This window comes from Castor canadensis, chromosome 5 (genome assembly GCF_047511655.1).
Source record: "Castor canadensis chromosome 5, mCasCan1.hap1v2, whole genome shotgun sequence".
In the NCBI taxonomy this organism is placed as follows: Eukaryota; Metazoa; Chordata; class Mammalia; order Rodentia; family Castoridae; genus Castor; species Castor canadensis.
In genome coordinates, this window is record NC_133390.1 from 156,282,981 (window position 1) to 156,301,237 (window position 18,257).

Below are 18,257 nucleotides of genomic sequence, written 5' to 3' on the forward strand. Positions count from 1 at the left end.
GCAGGAGCTCATACCCTGCCTATGCTGTCACCCAGCTGACCCGTAAGAACTACATGGTGAAGAACCTGAAGCGGTTCCGGAAACAGCTGGAGCGGGAGGCGGGGAAGCTGGAGGCGGCCAAGTGCGACTTCTTCCCCAAAACCTTTGAGATGCCCTGTGAGTACCACCTGTTCGTGGAGGAGTTCCGCAAAAACCCAGGAATCACCTGGATCATGAAGCCTGTGAGTGCAGCTTCAGGGGCAGGGGATTGGGGAGGTGGGGGAGGTGGCCCAGGCACCAGCAGCAACCCTTCACCGCATAGAGGGACCCACTCGGCCTGGACATTCAGCCTGGGTGCCCCTTGTACCTCCCCTGAATGGGCTGGCTTTTAGCACCTCTTCCTCAGTGCATGGACCCAGTTATAAGTGGGTCACACTTGGTGCTCAATAAGTGTTTATTGACTGCACAAAGGATCCTCAAGAGCCAAGTTCTTTACTGTGTACAACAGCCCTCAGGTGGGGTCACCAGCCCCATTTTAAAGATGAAGAGCCTGAGGCCTGTTTCTTCCAAGGTGCTTACTAAGTGCTGCCATGTGTTAGGCACTGACCTAGGCACTGGTATATGGCTCCTGGCAGATCAGTTGTGGTCTCTGACACCCTCGAGAGCAGAGAGTAAACCAACTGAGGTACAAGGGCTGACAAGGCGATCTACCCAGCCATTTGGCAGTAATGAAACTTGAACTCAGGGCCTCAGGCTTGCTATGAAGGTGCTCTACTACTTGAGCCATGCCTCCAGCCCAAAGTACTTTTTTTTTTTTTGGCATAGTGGGGTTTGAACTCAATTGCTCTACCACTTGAGCCACTCATCCATCCCTATGCTAGGCAGGCATCTTGGAAGAAGAGACTGGGCTCTGAGAACAAATCCTTTGGCTCAAATATTAGCTGTATCGCTTGTTAGCTGTGTGATCTCAGGCAGGTTACTCAACTTCTCTGTGCCCCAGTTACCCACGTGCAAACTACCTATAGTACCTATCAAATAGTTTTGTGAACTGAATAAGTTTATGCAGATAATACACATAACCAGTGCTCAATAAATAATAATTGTGGTGATTATAAGGATTAGTATTGGCTTTGACTTGAAGGATGCCTAGGAGTCAGCCTGGGAAACAGTGGAGGTAGGGAAGAGCATTCCTGGGAGAGGGAACTGCATGTGCAAAGGCTCTGTCTCAGAAAATAGCCCCTCAGGGATCAAGAAACAAAGTGAAAGTCCAGGCATGGTGGTTCATTCCTGTAATCCCAGCACTCCAGAGGCTAAGGCAGGAGGATCAAGAGTTTGAGGCTGCCTGGGCTACATAGTGAGATCTGTCTCAAAAAATCAAACCAAACCACCACCAACAAAAAGAAATGGAATGGAAGGCTGAGTGGAGTGATGCATGCCTGTAATCCCAGCACTCAGGAGGCTGAGGCAAGAGGATGGTGAGTTCCAGGATAGCCTGTGCTACATCGTGAGACCTTGTGAAAAAGGGAGAAAGGGAGGGTGGGTGGAGGGCAAGATTGACAGAACACCTCGATTCTCGTGCCAGGGTGCTCTCTGACCACAGAACCATGTGCCACCCTAGCCTGAAGGGCATGATCAAAGTCCTCTTATGTTTTCTGGGCCTGAGAAGGTGCCAGGCCCCAGGAAGGGGATTGGGTGCAGGGTAGGAGGGCACAGTCTTCTTTGTGGAGCTGAAGAGGGGGCCTGAGAATGACTGACAGATGTAGCGGATTAGCACAGGAACCTGGAGGGGGAACCTAGGCAGGGCAGGGTAGAAGAGAATGCACAGTGAGGGGCGGGGGAATGTCCCCTGGCAACCTGGTTCTTTCCCTGTCCCTCTTCCCACCTCCTGCCATGTCCTGGGAAGTGGCAGTGAAGAGTCTGGCTGGAGCAGCAGGGATGAGCAGATGAGCACTGTGACCCACCAGGGGGCGGGTTCCAGCTCTCACCATTATCCTCTCAGACAAATGATAATCTGTGCTAATTAGGAACGAGCAATTGCATATTAAGTTGATTCCTTTCCCAGCCCACGGCCTTTGTTAGCGGCAGACACCACGACAGCTGTAATTAAGAGGAAGGATCTTAGCTTCTGCGTGGGTGCCTTGCTTGCCTTTACCCCTAATAGCGGAGGCCGTGAGAGCAGGAGTGTGTTTGTAGTCGGCACAGCCTGGGCGCTAATGCTGTGCCCTCCACTTGCCAGCTGTGTGACCCTGGCCAAGTCTGTGTCCATTCCTCCTCTGTAAGCTGGATCGCGTAGCCCTGCCTTATCAGGGTTAGGCGTGTACAAGTTATGTCAAGGGCTTGCCATAACTGCCCAGTGATTTGACTGCTTTTCTTAGTATGTCCAAGAGTCCAGAGGGAGTCCAGAGGACACCCTCCCTTCTCCCTGACCCTAGGAAGCAGCCCTTCCTTCCTGTTTCCTTCCTTCCTTCCTTCCTTCCTTCCTTTCAGCAGTACTGGGTTTGAACTCAGGGCCTCATGCTTGCTTGGCAGGCGCTCTAGCCCTGGAGCCGCCCTCCAGTTGGAGCGTATTCTTAAATTTGAACGTGCCTGAGCATCATCTGGAGGTCTGGTTAAAAGGCAGGGCCCATTCAGCAGATCTGGACTGGGCCTGAGCAGTGTGGTCTAACCAGCCCCAGGAACGTTATTACCACTGGTCCCTGGGCCAGGAGGACACTTGGAGTGTTATGTTGGAGAGCAGCAGTCCCAACCCTGGCAGAGCATGGTACAGCACCCAGTTTTTGTCCTCTGCTGGCTGGATGAGGCTGCCCATGTTAGTTAGGGCCATATCCTCTGCTTAAAGGTATTGGCTTTAGATGTTAATCACACCTACAGAATTCCTTCAGAGCAACATCTGGACTCATGTTTGACTAACAGCTGGGCCCCAGAACGTGGCCTAGCTGTCACATGAAGTAAGCTGTCACACAGATCATGAGTGTGCTCCTGCTTGTTACCACGCTTCCAGAACCAGCGGGCTAGCATGTTGGTCCTACAGTCTTATTATTTGGATTCCTTTGGGGAGAAGGGAGTGTATAAAAGTGGAACATGAAATTTGGCAAACAGGGGGAAAGTCCCCCAAATACCTCCACTCTTCCCATAAGGCCTGTCCTTGTGACCTGGTGGTCCTTGTCACATCATTGCTGTGGCTGGGCCAGTTATGGGGCACCCTTTCTCCTGAGTTCATTTTCCTCTGCAGTGGGAGCAGAGCAGCTCAGGAAGGGGTTGTCTCCTCAGTGTCCCTCGCTGAAGACCTCTTCTCGTGGGCTGAACCCCCGTCCATCCCCCCACTGTGCTATCATTCTTGAGGAAAATAAGAGCTCCTTCTTGGGTTTAGCCACTGAAAATCCAGTCTAGGGCCCTGGGGCATGGTTCAATGGTAGAATGCTTGCCTAGCATGTACAAGGCCCTGGGTTCAGTCACCAGCACCACAAGAAAAAAGTCCAGTCTATTATGAAAATCGCATCCACTGAGCTTCCTTCCCTCCCTGCAGCTCAGGCCTGCCAGGGCAGAGAGGAATTGGCAAGGCACAGACCCAGGGACCACCCTGGCCCCTCACTCCTGGAGCTGGGCAACAGGTGCTGGATGGTCAGGGGCTGTCCTGACTGTCTGTCTGGATCCACCAAGCTGGTCCAACCCTTCATGCAGGGCTGTGAGTGTCCTGGATGACCTTGACTGTTACACATTCTAGGGCCTTCCTTACAAATTGCCATCAGGAAAACCCACATGGAACATTCAGTTAGGCCACTGTGCCCCAACCAAAGCATCCTGAACTTTTTCACCGAATCCTTCTGAGAGCTGGGTGCTTGGCCAGTAAATAATAGAAAACACACCAGGTGAAGCAAGAGGCAAGGGCTCCTGAACTGTCCTTATGCCATGTTTGTATGTGAGGTGTGCCAACCACGTCACAGAATAATGCTTTATTTAAAACCAATTTATTAAGATATAATTGACATACAAAAGCTGTACATATTTAAACTATACAATTAATGAATTTGGAGATAAATATACATCCATGAATGAATGGTGGTTTTCAAAGACTAAAGTATAATTGATTATAACAGAAAGCAACCATTTTGAAAGACAGTTATAAAATGGTGTTAGCCTGGGTCCTCCAAGAAATAGAAGCTAAGAAAGATGAAACATGCCCGAGTTCTTGCCTGTGAGAGAAAATGGGAAGGGAGCCAGGAGAGGCAGGGAGAGTTGTAGGACCTCACTAGAGGGAGGGAATTTAGGAAGGAGAGAGGGAAGGAAAGAGGGGGAAAGAGAGGAAGGAAGACAAGGGGAGGATAGATGGAGAAAGGTTGGGTGAAGGTCCCTACTGCTCTGCAATCTGACCAGACCAAGGGGGCTCTGTGCTGTCAGAGGGTCTCCTGTCTCAGGAATGGGTCCGTATCCTCTCCCTGCAGAGCTCACTGGCTGGGACAGCCCTGGCAGGAAGCCTGGCAAGGCATGGGTCCCAGCACAGCTCAGCAAGTAGCAGCTGGATTACTCTCCTGCAGCTGGAGGCCTGGGAGGTGCATTCTCACGGCTGCCACACATGCTGTTAAAACTCTGTGTGCTGTAGTAATGTATGTGCTTTTCATGAACTATTAAAGGGTGTAACAGCAGGCTCCCTCACTACCATAATTTCCAAAGTCATAAGCTGCATAAATACTATTTTGAGATCTCTGCAACAATTGTAATGGGATATAAAAAGAACTGTCATTTCTTCTGATGGCAAAGTCATTGTTGCCTGCACTCATCACAGAAGGAAATGCAAAAATCTAGTTAGGAGTTAGTGAAAATAAAGATGAAAAAAATTTTCTCACTCAAGTTTATATACCCTGGGGAATTTCTTTTAATAAGAACAGTTGACCAAGGCATTTTTTTTTGGGGGGTGGCTCAACAATACCACCAATTCCCAGCCCAGCAGGCAGGCTGCTCCTCTCAGTCACAATATGGCTGCTGCAGCTCTAACTTCACCTCCTTATATCTCTACCTGTCATAGAAATAAAAGAATGCCCTAGTTTTGTGTTACTTTAAAAGAAGACACAAACTTTTCCTAGCAGTCCCTGCAGCAGACTTCCCCTGGTATCCTGCAGGTCAACTGGCATCCTGAGCCAATCACAAGGCAGAAGCATGGGTCCATCATGAGGGCTCAGACCTCCCCAGAGGGCAAGGCCACAGGAAGGGCTGATCCAGATGCATTCTGATGGGTGGGAAGAAGAGGAATGGCTGTGTGAGAGACAACCAATGGACTGCGTTCAACACCTGAGGAACAGTCACCAATGATGTTACATGACAAATGTGGTCCCCAGGGACATGGCAGGGTTGACAAGAGGACAGGGAATGCGAGTGGCCAAAGCTGGTTAAAAAAAAAAATCAAACTTATGGTTCATTCTAATAATCCATTCAAAAATTGTTTGCCAAAAAATTTGTTTATTTTTGCAGTACTGAGGTGTTGAACTCAGGGCCTCACACCTGCTAGGCAGAAGCTCTACCACTTGAGCCACTCCCCCAGCCCTTGCCTTCATGCTTCAACGAGGCAATGTACGGCTGTTGGGCCTGTCCAGGCATAAACCTGTGCTGAGCAGTAGCTGCTGGCTTCATCATGGTTAGGACGCGTTCTCTGACAGTTAGTGCTGGGTAACAAGCCACCCAGAGGGAGCCACCTAAAACAGCCATCATGTCTTCTTTTTAGCTCACTAGCCTCCAGCGTGGGCAGCTGGCCAGCACAGACTCACCTGTGCTCCAGCACCCTGGGGTCCTTTGCTGAGGGCAGGGGGCCGCCCCCCAAGCTGGCTCATGCACTCAGCTGGCAGTTGGTGCTGGCTGTTGGCTGGGAGCTCCACATCTTCCATGGGACCTGGGCTTCCTGACAGCATGGCACAGGGGTCCCAGGGCCACCATCTTGAGAGACAGCTGGCAGAGCTGTGTTTCCTTTCACGAGCCACAGTGGAATTCAGAGAACTTCACTTTGGCTGCACACAATCAGTGTAGACAGCCCTGAAGTCTCGCCCAGATTCTAGGGGAGGGGACGCTGACTTCACCTCTTGATTGCATTCTTGAGCCCATATGGGACTGGAGATACTGTGGTGATTGGCTGGGGAAACCGCCATCTGCCAGAGCTCTCACGATGTGCCATCCCACCCCTGAGCTGTTGCTGTGCAGAAGGTCATTTGTCATCCTGGGGCCTGCCCCCTTAGAAGGGCACCTCTAGAACAGGGATGGGGAGTTACTAAAAATGGTTTAAAGACCTTTCATCATCTCACATGGAAGAAAGCTGGAGGTTGGCAGTTCTAGGTTGGAAGAGGCGCTCCACGATGCCATTACAGTCCCAGGCTCCTTCTTGTCTGCTCTGTGTTCTTGGTGTGCTGGGCTTTTTTTTTTTTTTTGACATCACCTCTGCAGGCAGTAGCATTGAAAGAAAGAAGGAAGGTACTAGACATTCTTCCATGTCTCTGTCTCTCTGTCACTCCATCTCTCTTCCCTTTCCATTCTCCCATCTCCCTCCCTCCCTCCCTCCCTCCCTCCCCAATATTGCTAATATGGAGGAAGAGCTTTCAGCCTCACCAAGTGGATGTCTTCTTAGAGCTTATTGGGCAAAATTGATCACATGATTTCCACCAATTGAAGGGAAGATGGAAAAACCAGTATCTAGCCTTTCCAGCCCCCCTTATGAGAGGTGGGTTTTGCTAGAAAGAAAAGAGAAGAAGGGGAATGGCTACAGAGAAGCAACCAGAGTGGGGGGGGAGGGTTCTGAGAGAAAACCTTAAAAGATACTTTTTAATTGAAGTTAAATAAAACATTTAAAAGTGCCCAAGTTGAGCCAGGTAGGGTGGCTCAAGCTTGTAATGCTAGCTACTCAGAAGGCAGAGATTGGGAAGATAGCCGTTTGAGGCCAGCTCTGGCAAAAAAGTTCAAGACCCCATCTCAAACAGTGGTTGGGCACGGTGGCTCATGCCTGTTATCCCAGCTATGTGGGGAAGCATGAATAGTAGGAACACAGTCCAGGTCATCCTGGGCATAAATGCAAGACCCTATTCAAAAAAATAACTAAAGCAAAAAGGACTGGACGCATGTCTCAAATGGTAGCGCCCCTGCCCAAAAGGCCCTAAATTCAATCCCCAATACTGTTAAAAAAAAAAAATAGTGGTACAAGCCTGTAATCCCAGCTACTCAAAAATCAGAGGTAGGAGGTTATGGTATGAATTTTCATAGAGTAGACACACCCTAGCACCCAGATCATCGGCAGACCATTACTGCCCCCTCCACCCCTCAGACCCCTTCTTATAAGCCACCAGCAGCATGATGTCTTTGGTTTGATACGGGGCTTTGTATAGTTCACAGACACTGACCCATGCGTCTAAGTTTCTTCCTTCCACATGAAGATCTGTGGAAGGATAGAACTGTAAATTGTTATTTGTTGCTGTATACTACTCCATTAAATAAATATCCATTCATCGGGAGCCTCGAGGTTGGAGCTGTTATGAGTAGTGCTGCGTGAATGTCCCGTCTGTGACCCTGAATGCACATTTTCTGTCATGTTTGTACTTGGGGGAGGAGCTATGGAGGGTAGTAATGCCGCCACTCAGCTTCCCAACAGTGTGTACTCCCAGCCTCCGGGTGTAGGAGCTGCAGGTTCTCCACACCCTCACCAGCACTTGCTACTCCCTGTCTTTAACCGGAGCCATTCTCTGGGCGTGTGTGACTGTGATTTTCATTTGCGCCTCAGCAGTGACTAACACAGTTGAGGACCTGTTTGCATTGGGTGGTTCTTCTAGTCTTTTGCAAGACCGTGGCCTGATAGAAACCTTTGATTAATTGCTTTCCAAAAATTACTGGGCACATCTGGCAGTCTCTGAACCATCATCCAGGCTCTACAGGGCACATGCAACCCTGAAGCAGGGTGCACAGTATGGCAGGCAGAGCAGGGGCCCCAGCCACACCTGGCATCTGGGCCTGTCCCCACATTGCACAAAGAGCCTCCAGTGGGCCACACCCAGAAGAGGCACTGAGAAACAGGAGTTTGCACTTGATGGGTGCACTCATGCTGGAGTAGAGACCACTCAGGGGACCTGGCTCAGCAGCCCCAATAACTAAAGGTCAGTTCCGGTGTCCAGGAGTCAGATTTGCTCCCAGAGACTAGAGAAGCCAGACCAGAGGGCACATTTTAGCCCCATAGAGTTAGGCTGTGAAAATCCCATGAGATGTAAGTTACAGCTGTAATGTACTGCCCAGCACACAGTAGCACCTAGTATATATCTTTTGGATGACAAAAGATGACTTAACAGAACTCTCCTGCAATGAAATGGGCTGTGTCTGAGGGGGTGAGGAGAGGGCAGTGAGCTCCCAGGCACTGTGGGTGTGCAAAAAGGCAGATGAGCAGAGTAGAGGCCCGCATAGACTCTTACTCACAAGAGAGAGTAATACCTTCGGTGAAGGCCACTCCGCAAAATACTAAAGATCCTCCCAGCCCCTTGCCTCTGTGAAGCCATGAGCTATCCACGCTGTGACTCAGTAAAGACAGATTGATTTCACTATTAGCTGAAGCAAAACCTAATTAGGAAGGCAAATTGATTTCCAAAAAAAGAATTGGATGATATGTTCCCAGGACTGTTAGAAATGGATTTTTAATTGTCTGTTCTTTTGCATTATTCATGCAAATGCCTGTCTTTGCCAAGCTAGCTAACTTGGTGTCTCACCCCTCCCCGCCCCCCAGCTCCTGCCTCTCTCTGTTTCAGCACCTTTGGGGCTGAGCTGGGCTTTGCTCTGGACATAACTGAAACCAAGAGAAAGGCTGGGCCCTGGGCACAGGGGCCAGCAAGGAACAGAGTTGCTGAGGGCCACCTTTGTCTGCCCACCCATTCCAGGTGGCCCGGTCTCAGGGGAAAGGCATCTTCCTCTTCCGGAAACTGAAGGACATCATGGACTGGAGAAAGGTAAGCCCTGCCCTTGCCCCTCCTCCCCAACCCTCTGCTCTGCCAGGAGACCTCTCCTTCCTGCCCTCAGAGCCCAGAGCTCTGCCCTTAGGCTTGCCACAGGAGCAAGGATCTTACAGCACATGGTTTGGGTTCAAATCCTGACCTTGCCCAAAATAACCTTAATGGCCTTGGGCAAGTAACTGTACCTCTTGGTGCCCCAGGGATCCAAGATAGTAACAGTGTCTGCTGAAGATCTAATGGGTTAATAAACAGGAGTCCACCAGACTCCTGGGAAAATGACTGAAGTCCTCTGAACCTTAAGGTAGATGCCATGATGGTAGTGCCTGGTGGGGGAAGAGCAGGGTGACCCAACTCCCAGGCTCACAGCAGGTGCTCAATAAATGCCTCTCCCCCTCCACCCTGTGTCCCAATTCCTCCATTACTGTCAGGGCACTGTGGGGAAGAAGCTCACCAGCATGGAGACCCTGCCCCCCCGCAGCACTATTAATCCATCTGGTAGCCATGTGAGTAGAGGTGGGGTGACCTGGGGCCCAGGAAGGGGAGGCTTGGCTGCCAGGTGGGGGGCAGTGGCGGGGAGGAGGATCTGCGCCGAGAGCTGGAAGCCCTGAGTCTCACTGGGCAGGACATGTGGGCCCAGTGAGGGTGCCACTCTTGTCTTTGGCCTTGGTTTCTCACAAGGGAACAGTGAGGGGGAAAGAATTTTGTAGGCAAAGAGGGCTGTGCGCATGTGTGTGCACACCTTGCTGTCTTCGTAGTGGGACTGACAGGGAGGGAAGGACGAGGACATCCTCGGGGTCCTGTGACTACCCATGTCCTCTGGGTAGCACAGCAGCTAGAATTTTGTACAGCAATGGCAACGGTGACATCTGTGCTCTCACCAGGCTGATCACTGGCCACATGTTGATACCGAGCACTGGACACTGGGCCAAATTTTTTTCCCAGTGCTGGTGACCAACCCCAGCGCCTTGCACCTGCTAGGCATGCACTCTACTGCCCAAGACTGACGTTTCAGTTTCATTTCCCCTCTAAAAACTGCAAAGGGCTGGGGGTGTGACTCAGAGGTAGAGCACAGCTCAGCATGTACCACGTCCCGGGTTCCATCCCCAGAACCCCCACCAAAAATGTGGCAGAGTACGGAAGATGTAACCTTTGCTAGTTTAGCCATTTGTAAGCACACAGCTCTGCAGTATTGTGTGCATTGTGCAGCCATCGCCACCTCGGCTCCAGAGCACTGCCTCCTCCTCCCCTCAGCCCTGGCAGCCTCATTCTACTTTCTGGCCCTAGGAGTTTGCCCACTCTCTTGGTGCCTCATGTAAGTGAAATTGTAGTCACTGGCTTATTTCACTTAGTCAAAAAGGCTTCAACTTCCGCGCGTGTTGCAGCATGTAATTTCAGTCCCTTTTAATCAGTCTAAATGTAAATGTAAGGCCAGTGGCTGCCCCCCGCCCCCCGGGCAGCACAGGTCTGGAGGTTAAATGCTTAGGCCCTGGGCCCAAACCATGTGGGTCCACATCCTCCCTGTACTACTGACCAGCTGTGTGACCGTGGTCAAGTCACTCCACCTCTGTGCTCCAGTTTCAAATCCGTAAAATGGAAATCCCCGTTAGTACTTACCTGAGAAGGCTGATTTAAGGATCAAACACGATACCCAAGTGCAACACCTAACACAATGCCTAGCACACAGGAAGTACTCACTGTTAATAATTACTCTTTTCACAACTAGGACACAAGAACTTCTGATGACCAGAAAGATGAGACACCCGTGGAGAGCTATGTGGCTCAGCGTTACATCGAAAATCCCTACCTGATAGGAGGTGAGAAGTTGTCTCCACCCCCTACCCATCATGCAGTCAGTCAACAAGCCTTCAGCAGTCTGCAGAAGGCCCAGCCTGACACCAAGAAGGAAGGGAAGGTCTTCTGTACTCTCCCCACTCCTAGCCACTCCCATGCAATTCCCTCTGCCCATACTCCCTTCTTGGGTCATGAGAATTCTCTTTCTTCCTCGAGAACCAGTTCTTTCGCTCAAGCCTTCATCCAACAAATAAAGCGCCTTCTCGGTGCCAGCGGCTGTCCTGGGCACTGGCTGCCTCCTCTGCTCTCATGGTGCTTGTACCCCAGATGAGCAGACAGCAGGAAGCTGGAAAGCAAATAAATAAAACAGCCCATGCCCTGGCAGGCCTCAGGAAGTAGATCAAGCGGGGGGGAGGAGGCAGTGGGGATGAGGAGGGCCTTCAGAGATGATGTGTGATCTGAGACCCAAGTGACCCCTAGCAGTCACCTGTGGGTAGACTTGGACCTTGAATGTAGGGAGAGGGGATGGTGACAGTGAGGGCAGAGGCCCCCTGGGGGAGCCCAGCTCCTCTCTGGGCAGCCACGCAGACTGCCTCTGTGAACTGCAGGCCTGGGGAGAAGAGCTGTGAGCCCTGGAGTCTTGTCTGAGGCGCATCGTTGTCACAGTGTTGATGTCACTTGCTCCCCTCCTCCACTGGCAATGACCTTGGAGAGGGCAGTCCTGGGTCTTTTTCTTCTCCTTCTCCCAGTAACCCATCCTGCCTGTGGCTTTAAATACCACCGAGATGCCTGTGACTCCAGCTTTCTGTCCCCAGTGAGACCTTGTCCATAACCCCTTTTGGGCACCTGCCAGCAACTCCAGCCCACTGTGGCCAGATTGCACTCAGCTTGGCTTATTCCCCAGCTTCTCCATCCAGGTCATAGCTCCTGGCTAAGCCAGAGTCTGGGAACAGTTCTGGGTCCCTCTGGTTCTCCCCTCCCACATCTGAGTCTTCAGCAAGCCCAACCACTCTAGAAGCTATCTGGCCCACCCCTCTGACCTCCATCCTGTTCCTGGCCACTGCCCCTCTGGACGGCTGTGCTGGCCCACTCACTGGTGCCCCACTGCCTTGGTCCTGTTCATTCTGAGCCAACACAGTAGCCAGGGGCATTGTCCTCCCTTGGTGGCTTCTAATGGTTTGCAGAACAAACCCCAAGGACTGCACAGGGCTTGGTCCCTGCCACCTGGCTCATGTCATCTCCTTCCTCTCCCCTTGGCCCAGGCTCTTTGCCTCTTTGGGCCTCTGTTCCTGCCCACTCTGGCTCGACAGGCACTTCTCACCTGTCAGTCACCACTTCCCACGGGGCCTTCCTTGGCCACTAAGCCTCAGGTCTTTCCCCAACACTGCCCCCCGCCCCAGACTCCCTGCTGTCCTCTCCTTGTACCCTGAGTGGTTTTCCTGGAGCTCTACAGAGGAAGGGATTCATTTTTGTCTGTCTGTCTCTCAACCTAGGACGGAGTCTGACACGCAATCCATATTTACTACATGAATTAATTCTTTCTTTTCCCACAGGCCGCAAATTTGACCTGCGTGTCTATGTGCTAGTGATGTCGGTGAGCCCTCCTCCAGCAGGGGACAGGGCAGGGGCCACTGTGGGAGCACCTACGTAGACATGTGGTTGTCTCTCTGCCTCGGGGAGCCCACGGACCTCTAGGGATGGGACAGGCAATGTACCCAAGTTTTACCATCCCAACCACCCCAGCACTTATATTTGCCTTCAATCTGTCATCCATGGCAACCACCGTGGACATTCATTGAGCACCTACTAAGTACCAAGCCCTAGTACTCTGCAGGTGTATCTCATTCAGTCCTCCAGACCCAGTGGGGTACTAGGTCATTATCTTCATTTTACAGACAAATACAGAGAGGTTGAGGGACTTGTCCAAGATCACACAGCAGATGAGTGGTAGAACTAGGAGATTCAAATCCAGACAGCCTGGCCCCAGAGCCTTCTCCCCTAACCAGAGAATGGCTTCCTCCCTCCACCCCCCTCCCATTCATTCATTCATTCATTCAGCAGACGTTTACACCTTCATGGCATGCTACTGTGTGTTAGGCACAAGGACACAGGGGTGTCTGAGACAGGCTCAGCCCCTGTGTTCCTGCATCTCACAGTCTGAGGGGGGTGGGGGGGAATGTCAAACGTGGTAGTGGAGCACAGAAGAGGCTCTTCCATTTTGTTTCCTTCTGCCCTGCCCCATCCCCACGGTCTCTAGGAAGGAGGGGGTAATGTCAAAGGATGATGGCAGAGCGATGCTCAGAGGGCACGCTGGGTGGAGGAAGGGCAAGTGCAGGAGCTAGGAGGTGTAGAAATGCCCATTTGGACTTCCTGTCCCTTTCTCTCTCTATTCCCACTTCCACCTCAGTACATCCCGCTGCGGGCCTGGCTCTACCGGGATGGCTTCGCCAGATTCTCCAACACCCGCTTCACGCTGAGCAGCATTGACGACCAGTGTATCCTGGGACCCCCACCTATCCACCCTCATGCACCTGTCCCTCCTGTCCTCTGGCCAGTCCCGAGGGAACTTCTTCATCCCACTTGCTGACTGCCTGCTGGGGTACAAGGCATACAGCAGTGAACAAGACAGAGCCAGTCCCTTCCCTCTGGGAGATCCTAGTATTTTGGGGTGGCCCCTTCTCAGAGCAGCTCACCCCAAACTCCTTGGGGGACGGTCTTGGTGGCCTGCCTTACATTCATGTTATTTGTCTTCATAGGAGTGGCAAGGTTTAGTGCCTTTGGAGGATATTTGCATATGCTTTTGTGTGGTTTTGTTTTGAGATAAAGTTTCACTATCCTCCTGCCTCTGCCTGAGTGCTGGAATTACAGGCATGTGCCACTCTTGCTGTGTTTACATCTTTTATGTGCCTTTTTTTTTCAGTGCTTACTCATTGTCTCACCCATTCATTCAAATACAATTACATTTTCACCCATCTGATAGGCAGAGACCAAAACTTGGAGCACACACTGTCTTGGCAAGGCTGGGACAGGACTTACATTGCTGTCGGGAGTGGAAAGTTCACAACTCTTACAAGGCAATTTGGTCAATATCTATCTAAAGCCAGATGCACATAGCCTCTGATCCAGCAATTTCTCTTCTGGAACTCTATCCCAGGGGTACACTCACAATGCAGGAAAAGACAGTCATAGAGGTTACTCACTACACAGCCTGGTTTATGAGAACAAAAAGCAGGAAACAGTGACACAAATAGTGAATTTATGCAGTGGAATACTATGCAACTGTTAAAAGGTGGGGAAGACCAGGCTTAGTGACTCAAGCCTGTAATCCCAGCTACTAGTGAGGTGGAGATTGGGAGGATCACAGTTTGAGGCAAAAAACAAAAAAAGTTCAAGAGAGCCACATCTCAACCAATGGCTGGGTGCAGTGGCAGATGCCTGTCATTCCAGCTACATGGGGAAGGATAAATAGGATGGTGGTCCAGGTCAGCCCATGCTTCAAGACCCTATCTCAAAAATAACCAAGGCAAAAAGGGCTAGTGGAGTGGCTCAAGTGATAGAGCACTTGCCTAGTGAGCATGAAGGCCTGACCCTCAGTACCACCAAAGTAAAAAAAGAAAGATGGGGGAAAGTGCTCTGTGCTCTGTGGAATGGTATGAAACAGTCTCCAAGCTAGATTGTTAATTGAAAAACAACAGAACAATAAAAAGAATGGTCCCATTCATGTTAAAATGTATGTCTGTATGTTTACTTATCTGGGCACAGACATCTCTGAAGGATAGACAAGCAACTGGAAACAGGGCTGGGGACATGGCTCAGTGGAGAGCACTTGCCTAGCAGGCTAAAGGCCCTGGGTTTGATCCTAGCATCACCAAAAAAGAAAAGGAAACTGGAAACAGAAGTTGTCACTAGAAGGAAAAATGGGTGTGTGGGTATGGAGTGGAAAAAAGATATTTTCTTATACGTGTTTTTGTACTTTCTGACTTTTGAGCCTTTGAATGTATTATCTCCAAATATACACAAAAAGTTATGACCTGGGCTTTGTGGTTCACATCTGTAATCCCATCTACTCAGGAGGAAAGATAGGAGGATCAAGGTTCAAGGCTGGCATGGGGAAAAGCTTAAGACCCTATCTGTAAAATAAACTAAAGCAAAAATGGCTGAAGACATGGCTTATGCCTACCCTAGCAAGTGCAAGATCCTGAGTTCAAATTCCAATACCACACACACACACACACACACACAAAGTTTTTCTGGGAATGGTGGTTCATGCCTGTAGTCCCAGCAGTCAGGAGGCTTCAGAAGAAAAGGGGAACAATTTAGGAGTTAAGTCAGCAGGTGTGAATTACCTGCACATGGAGGTCACCTGTGTATGGAGCAAGGATGCCTCTGCCAGGCTTCTGGCCTGGGGAGCCCAGCCAGTGTTTTTAGCCAATTCACAGCTCTCTACCCTAACTTCATCCTTCAGTGTAGTGTGCATCCAAGGTCATGCATTTGCATTGCCTGCAGGCCCTTCAGAGTGTTTTTTACAGTTTGTATTTTTTTCTACTTTGCCAGCTTCACTTCTGGCATGTTTATTTTATTGTGTAATTGTAAAAAGCACTTGTCACATGTGCGTCATTAGATTTAGTTTAGTTTGTTTTTAATGCTGTCTCCTTTTATTATTATTACAATTAAATAATGCATGCAAAGCACACAGGCAGAGTGACCCGCGGTAAATGTTAGTGGCCCTCCCTCTGCCACCTATGGGTGTCTGCACGTCCCTGGGCAAAGGAGGGACTCAGTAAACAAATGAGCTCGCTCCACTTAATGGGGCTTTGCTCATCAAATATTCACAATGACTTCCACGCCTTCTTTTAAATTGTTCTTAAGTTTTTATTCTGGGAACTAAAATATATAGAAAGCTCCAGAAAAGACTGTCCCCTCCAGAGCCCTTGCATCTACCACTTTCACAGATCTTAATTAGTACTTTGTCATGTCGGCTTCAGATATTACACGCCAGCTTTTACAATAACAAAGTAAGCTTTGGATCACAAAATAATAAATACACTGAAGCTGACCATTTTTTGTCTATTGACCTCTTATAAATCTATACTCAAATCCTTTGCCCATTTTAAAAATTGGATTATGTGTCTTTCATTGTTGAGTTATTAGAATTCTTTATGTATTCTGGATACTAGTCCCATATCGGATCTGTGATTTGCATTCTATAGGCTGTCTTTTTCACTTTCTTTTTACTGTGTAGCCAAGACTGTCCTCGAACTTGAAATCCTCCTGCCTCAGCCTCCTGAGTTCTGGGATTACAGATGTGAGCCACCATATTTTGCCTCTTATCTATAGGTCTACAGTCCATTCAGAGTTGATTTTTGTCTATGGTGTGAGGATGGGGTTCTGTTTTATTTTTTGCACCTGGCTACCCACGTGTCCCTGCCCCATTTGTGGAAAAGACTCCTTTCCCCATTGAATTACCTTGGCACCCTTTTCAGAAATCAACTGACCATAAATGTAGGGGTTCCCTTCCTTTTTAATGATTGGCTGTGTGTTCATTCTTTTGAAACTGAGGTAGACCAACTCTCGGACAAATGTGAAGGAAAAAAAAGTCTTTGAAAAGCTCTAAAGTCAACGCTTTAGGGAAAGAGATGCCAAAGAGGACACCACCTTTTCAGACAGGCTGAAGACACCCTGCCCTGTTCCCTGTGTCACAACAGGGAGAACCATATGCTGTAGAGAAACTACTTGAGCAGGGGACCTGGAGCCTCCACCTCAAGTGGAGTAATGTCTTGAGTAAGTCCTGGAGAAAGTTATCTCTCACAGTAATTTCATGAGATCTGGGGAGCCATCCTGTCAGCCGGGGCAGTCTGTTGAGGAAGGGTGTTCTGAGTGGCTGTCACTACCTTCTCTGAGACTCCAAGGTCTTATTTGTGGGATGGGGATTATTTGAGGGAACAAATGAGATGATGTGTGTAAATGTGCTCTGTGAGCTACAAAGTGTCACCCATGTCACTAGAGGTGATGACAGTGGTGATACAAAAGGCAGACTCTTAGGCCTGGGTCTTTCAAGGCCCCAATTCTGCATCCTTTCTCCAATGTTCCTACAAAGGAGGCTTCCATTCCAAACACCTCTGGTGACAGGAAGCTCTGTGTGTCCTATGATGAAAATTTTCTCTTGAATCAAAAACAGTAATATAATCCCATCAGCTATGCTAGGCACTCTGAGAGGCTCTCATACAATATTTGCTCTGATCCTTCAATAATCTTGTGAAGCCACTGTACTGTTACGTACTCACATTTCATAGGTGGGGGAACAGGTTCAGAGAGGTTAAACAGCTTGCTCAGGGGCCATTAGCTCTTAAGATAGAGGCAGGATTTGTACCCAGGCCTGTCTGACTGTAAAGCCCACATATGTGGACTTTGAGCTGTTTTGTGGCTTTCCCCCTCAATCCTTACACCAAGGGCTCAGTTTAGTCCCAAGGAGCAACGTGGAGCAGGGTTTGCCCTTCCTGTTCATGATGGCCCTTGACCACCAACCTCTGCCAGATGTTCACCTCACCAATGTCGCTGTACAAAAGACATCTCCCGACTACCACCCAAAGAAGGTAAGGAAGCTGGGCTTGTGGTCCCCACAGTGCAGCCTTCTGGGACAGGTTGGGTTGGGATGAGACGAGTGGCAAGAGCCCAGGGCCACAGTTCATCAGTGAGGAATAGTTCACCTGTCCCATCTGAGCCAGGGCTAGGGTGTAATGGAAGTACATGAATCATGTATCTAAATATTTGAAGTCAAACTAATGCACCCCTAACCAAATGTGTTCTTACCTCCTACCTTAGACAGCTCCTATTGGTCAGTCAGTTTACTAGTGTATTGTACCCAGATACTTTTATCTGTTTCTATTATCTATCTATCTATCTGTCTATCTATCTAATCTAGATAATAACTTGCAAGGCCAAGTTCAAATACAGAACTCTGACTTCTCTGAGTTAAGGGCCAGGTTAGGGGCACAGGAGAGTGAGCCCCAAGTTTGTACCTGCTCCCTTTTTTTCCCTCCTCTGGCTCCAGCTTGCACATGGAGGGCATGCACACAAGCCCTGGGGGCAACAGCCTGTGCCCATTCTTTGACCTTGGGCACACATGGGCAGTGCAGTCCACCTAGAGGAAGGACCTGCGCAGGCCACACAGAACATAGCCAGTCTTAGTTCTGTCAAATCTCTGTTCTAATCATGGGCTGTACTGATGGACTTAACTGAGGCCCCTCTCCTACCCCGCTGCTGGGCTCCAGGGCTGCAAGTGGATGCTGCAGCGCTTCCGGCAGTACTTGGCATCCGAGCATGGCCCCCAAGCTGTGGAGACGCTCTTCAGGGACATGGACAACATCTTCGTCAAGAGCCTGCAGAGTGTGCAGAAGGTGATGATCAGCGACAAGCACTGCTTTGAGCTGTACGGCTATGACATCCTCATTGACCAGGATCTCAAGCCGTAAGTGGCCGGGGGCCCCAGCCAGGCAGGACTCACACCACCTGGCTCAAATCCCAGCC

The 18,257-nt window shown here is 49.9% G+C and overlaps 1 protein-coding gene across 8 annotated transcripts in view; it reads left to right on the forward strand.

Annotated features, from left to right (window-relative positions):
- Ttll9 (tubulin tyrosine ligase like 9) overlaps nt 1-18,257 on the forward strand; it is a 46,334-nt gene that overhangs the window by 21,575 nt on the left and 6,502 nt on the right. For 7 of the 8 annotated variants that reach the window (XM_074074529.1, XM_074074528.1, XM_074074527.1 and 4 more), the window contains 8 exons: nt 36-221; nt 8,868-8,936; nt 9,368-9,442; nt 10,663-10,753; nt 12,284-12,324; nt 13,138-13,225; nt 17,265-17,323; nt 18,002-18,198. In XM_074074529.1, coding sequence (XP_073930630.1) covers nt 36-221; nt 8,868-8,936; nt 9,368-9,442; nt 10,663-10,753; nt 12,284-12,324; nt 13,138-13,225; nt 17,265-17,323; nt 18,002-18,198 — 806 coding nt within the window. The remainder of the gene's footprint in view (nt 1-35; nt 222-8,867; nt 8,937-9,367; nt 9,443-10,662; nt 10,754-12,283; nt 12,325-13,137; nt 13,226-17,264; nt 17,324-18,001; nt 18,199-18,257) is intronic. The other variant, XM_074074523.1, reaches the window with a different exon arrangement.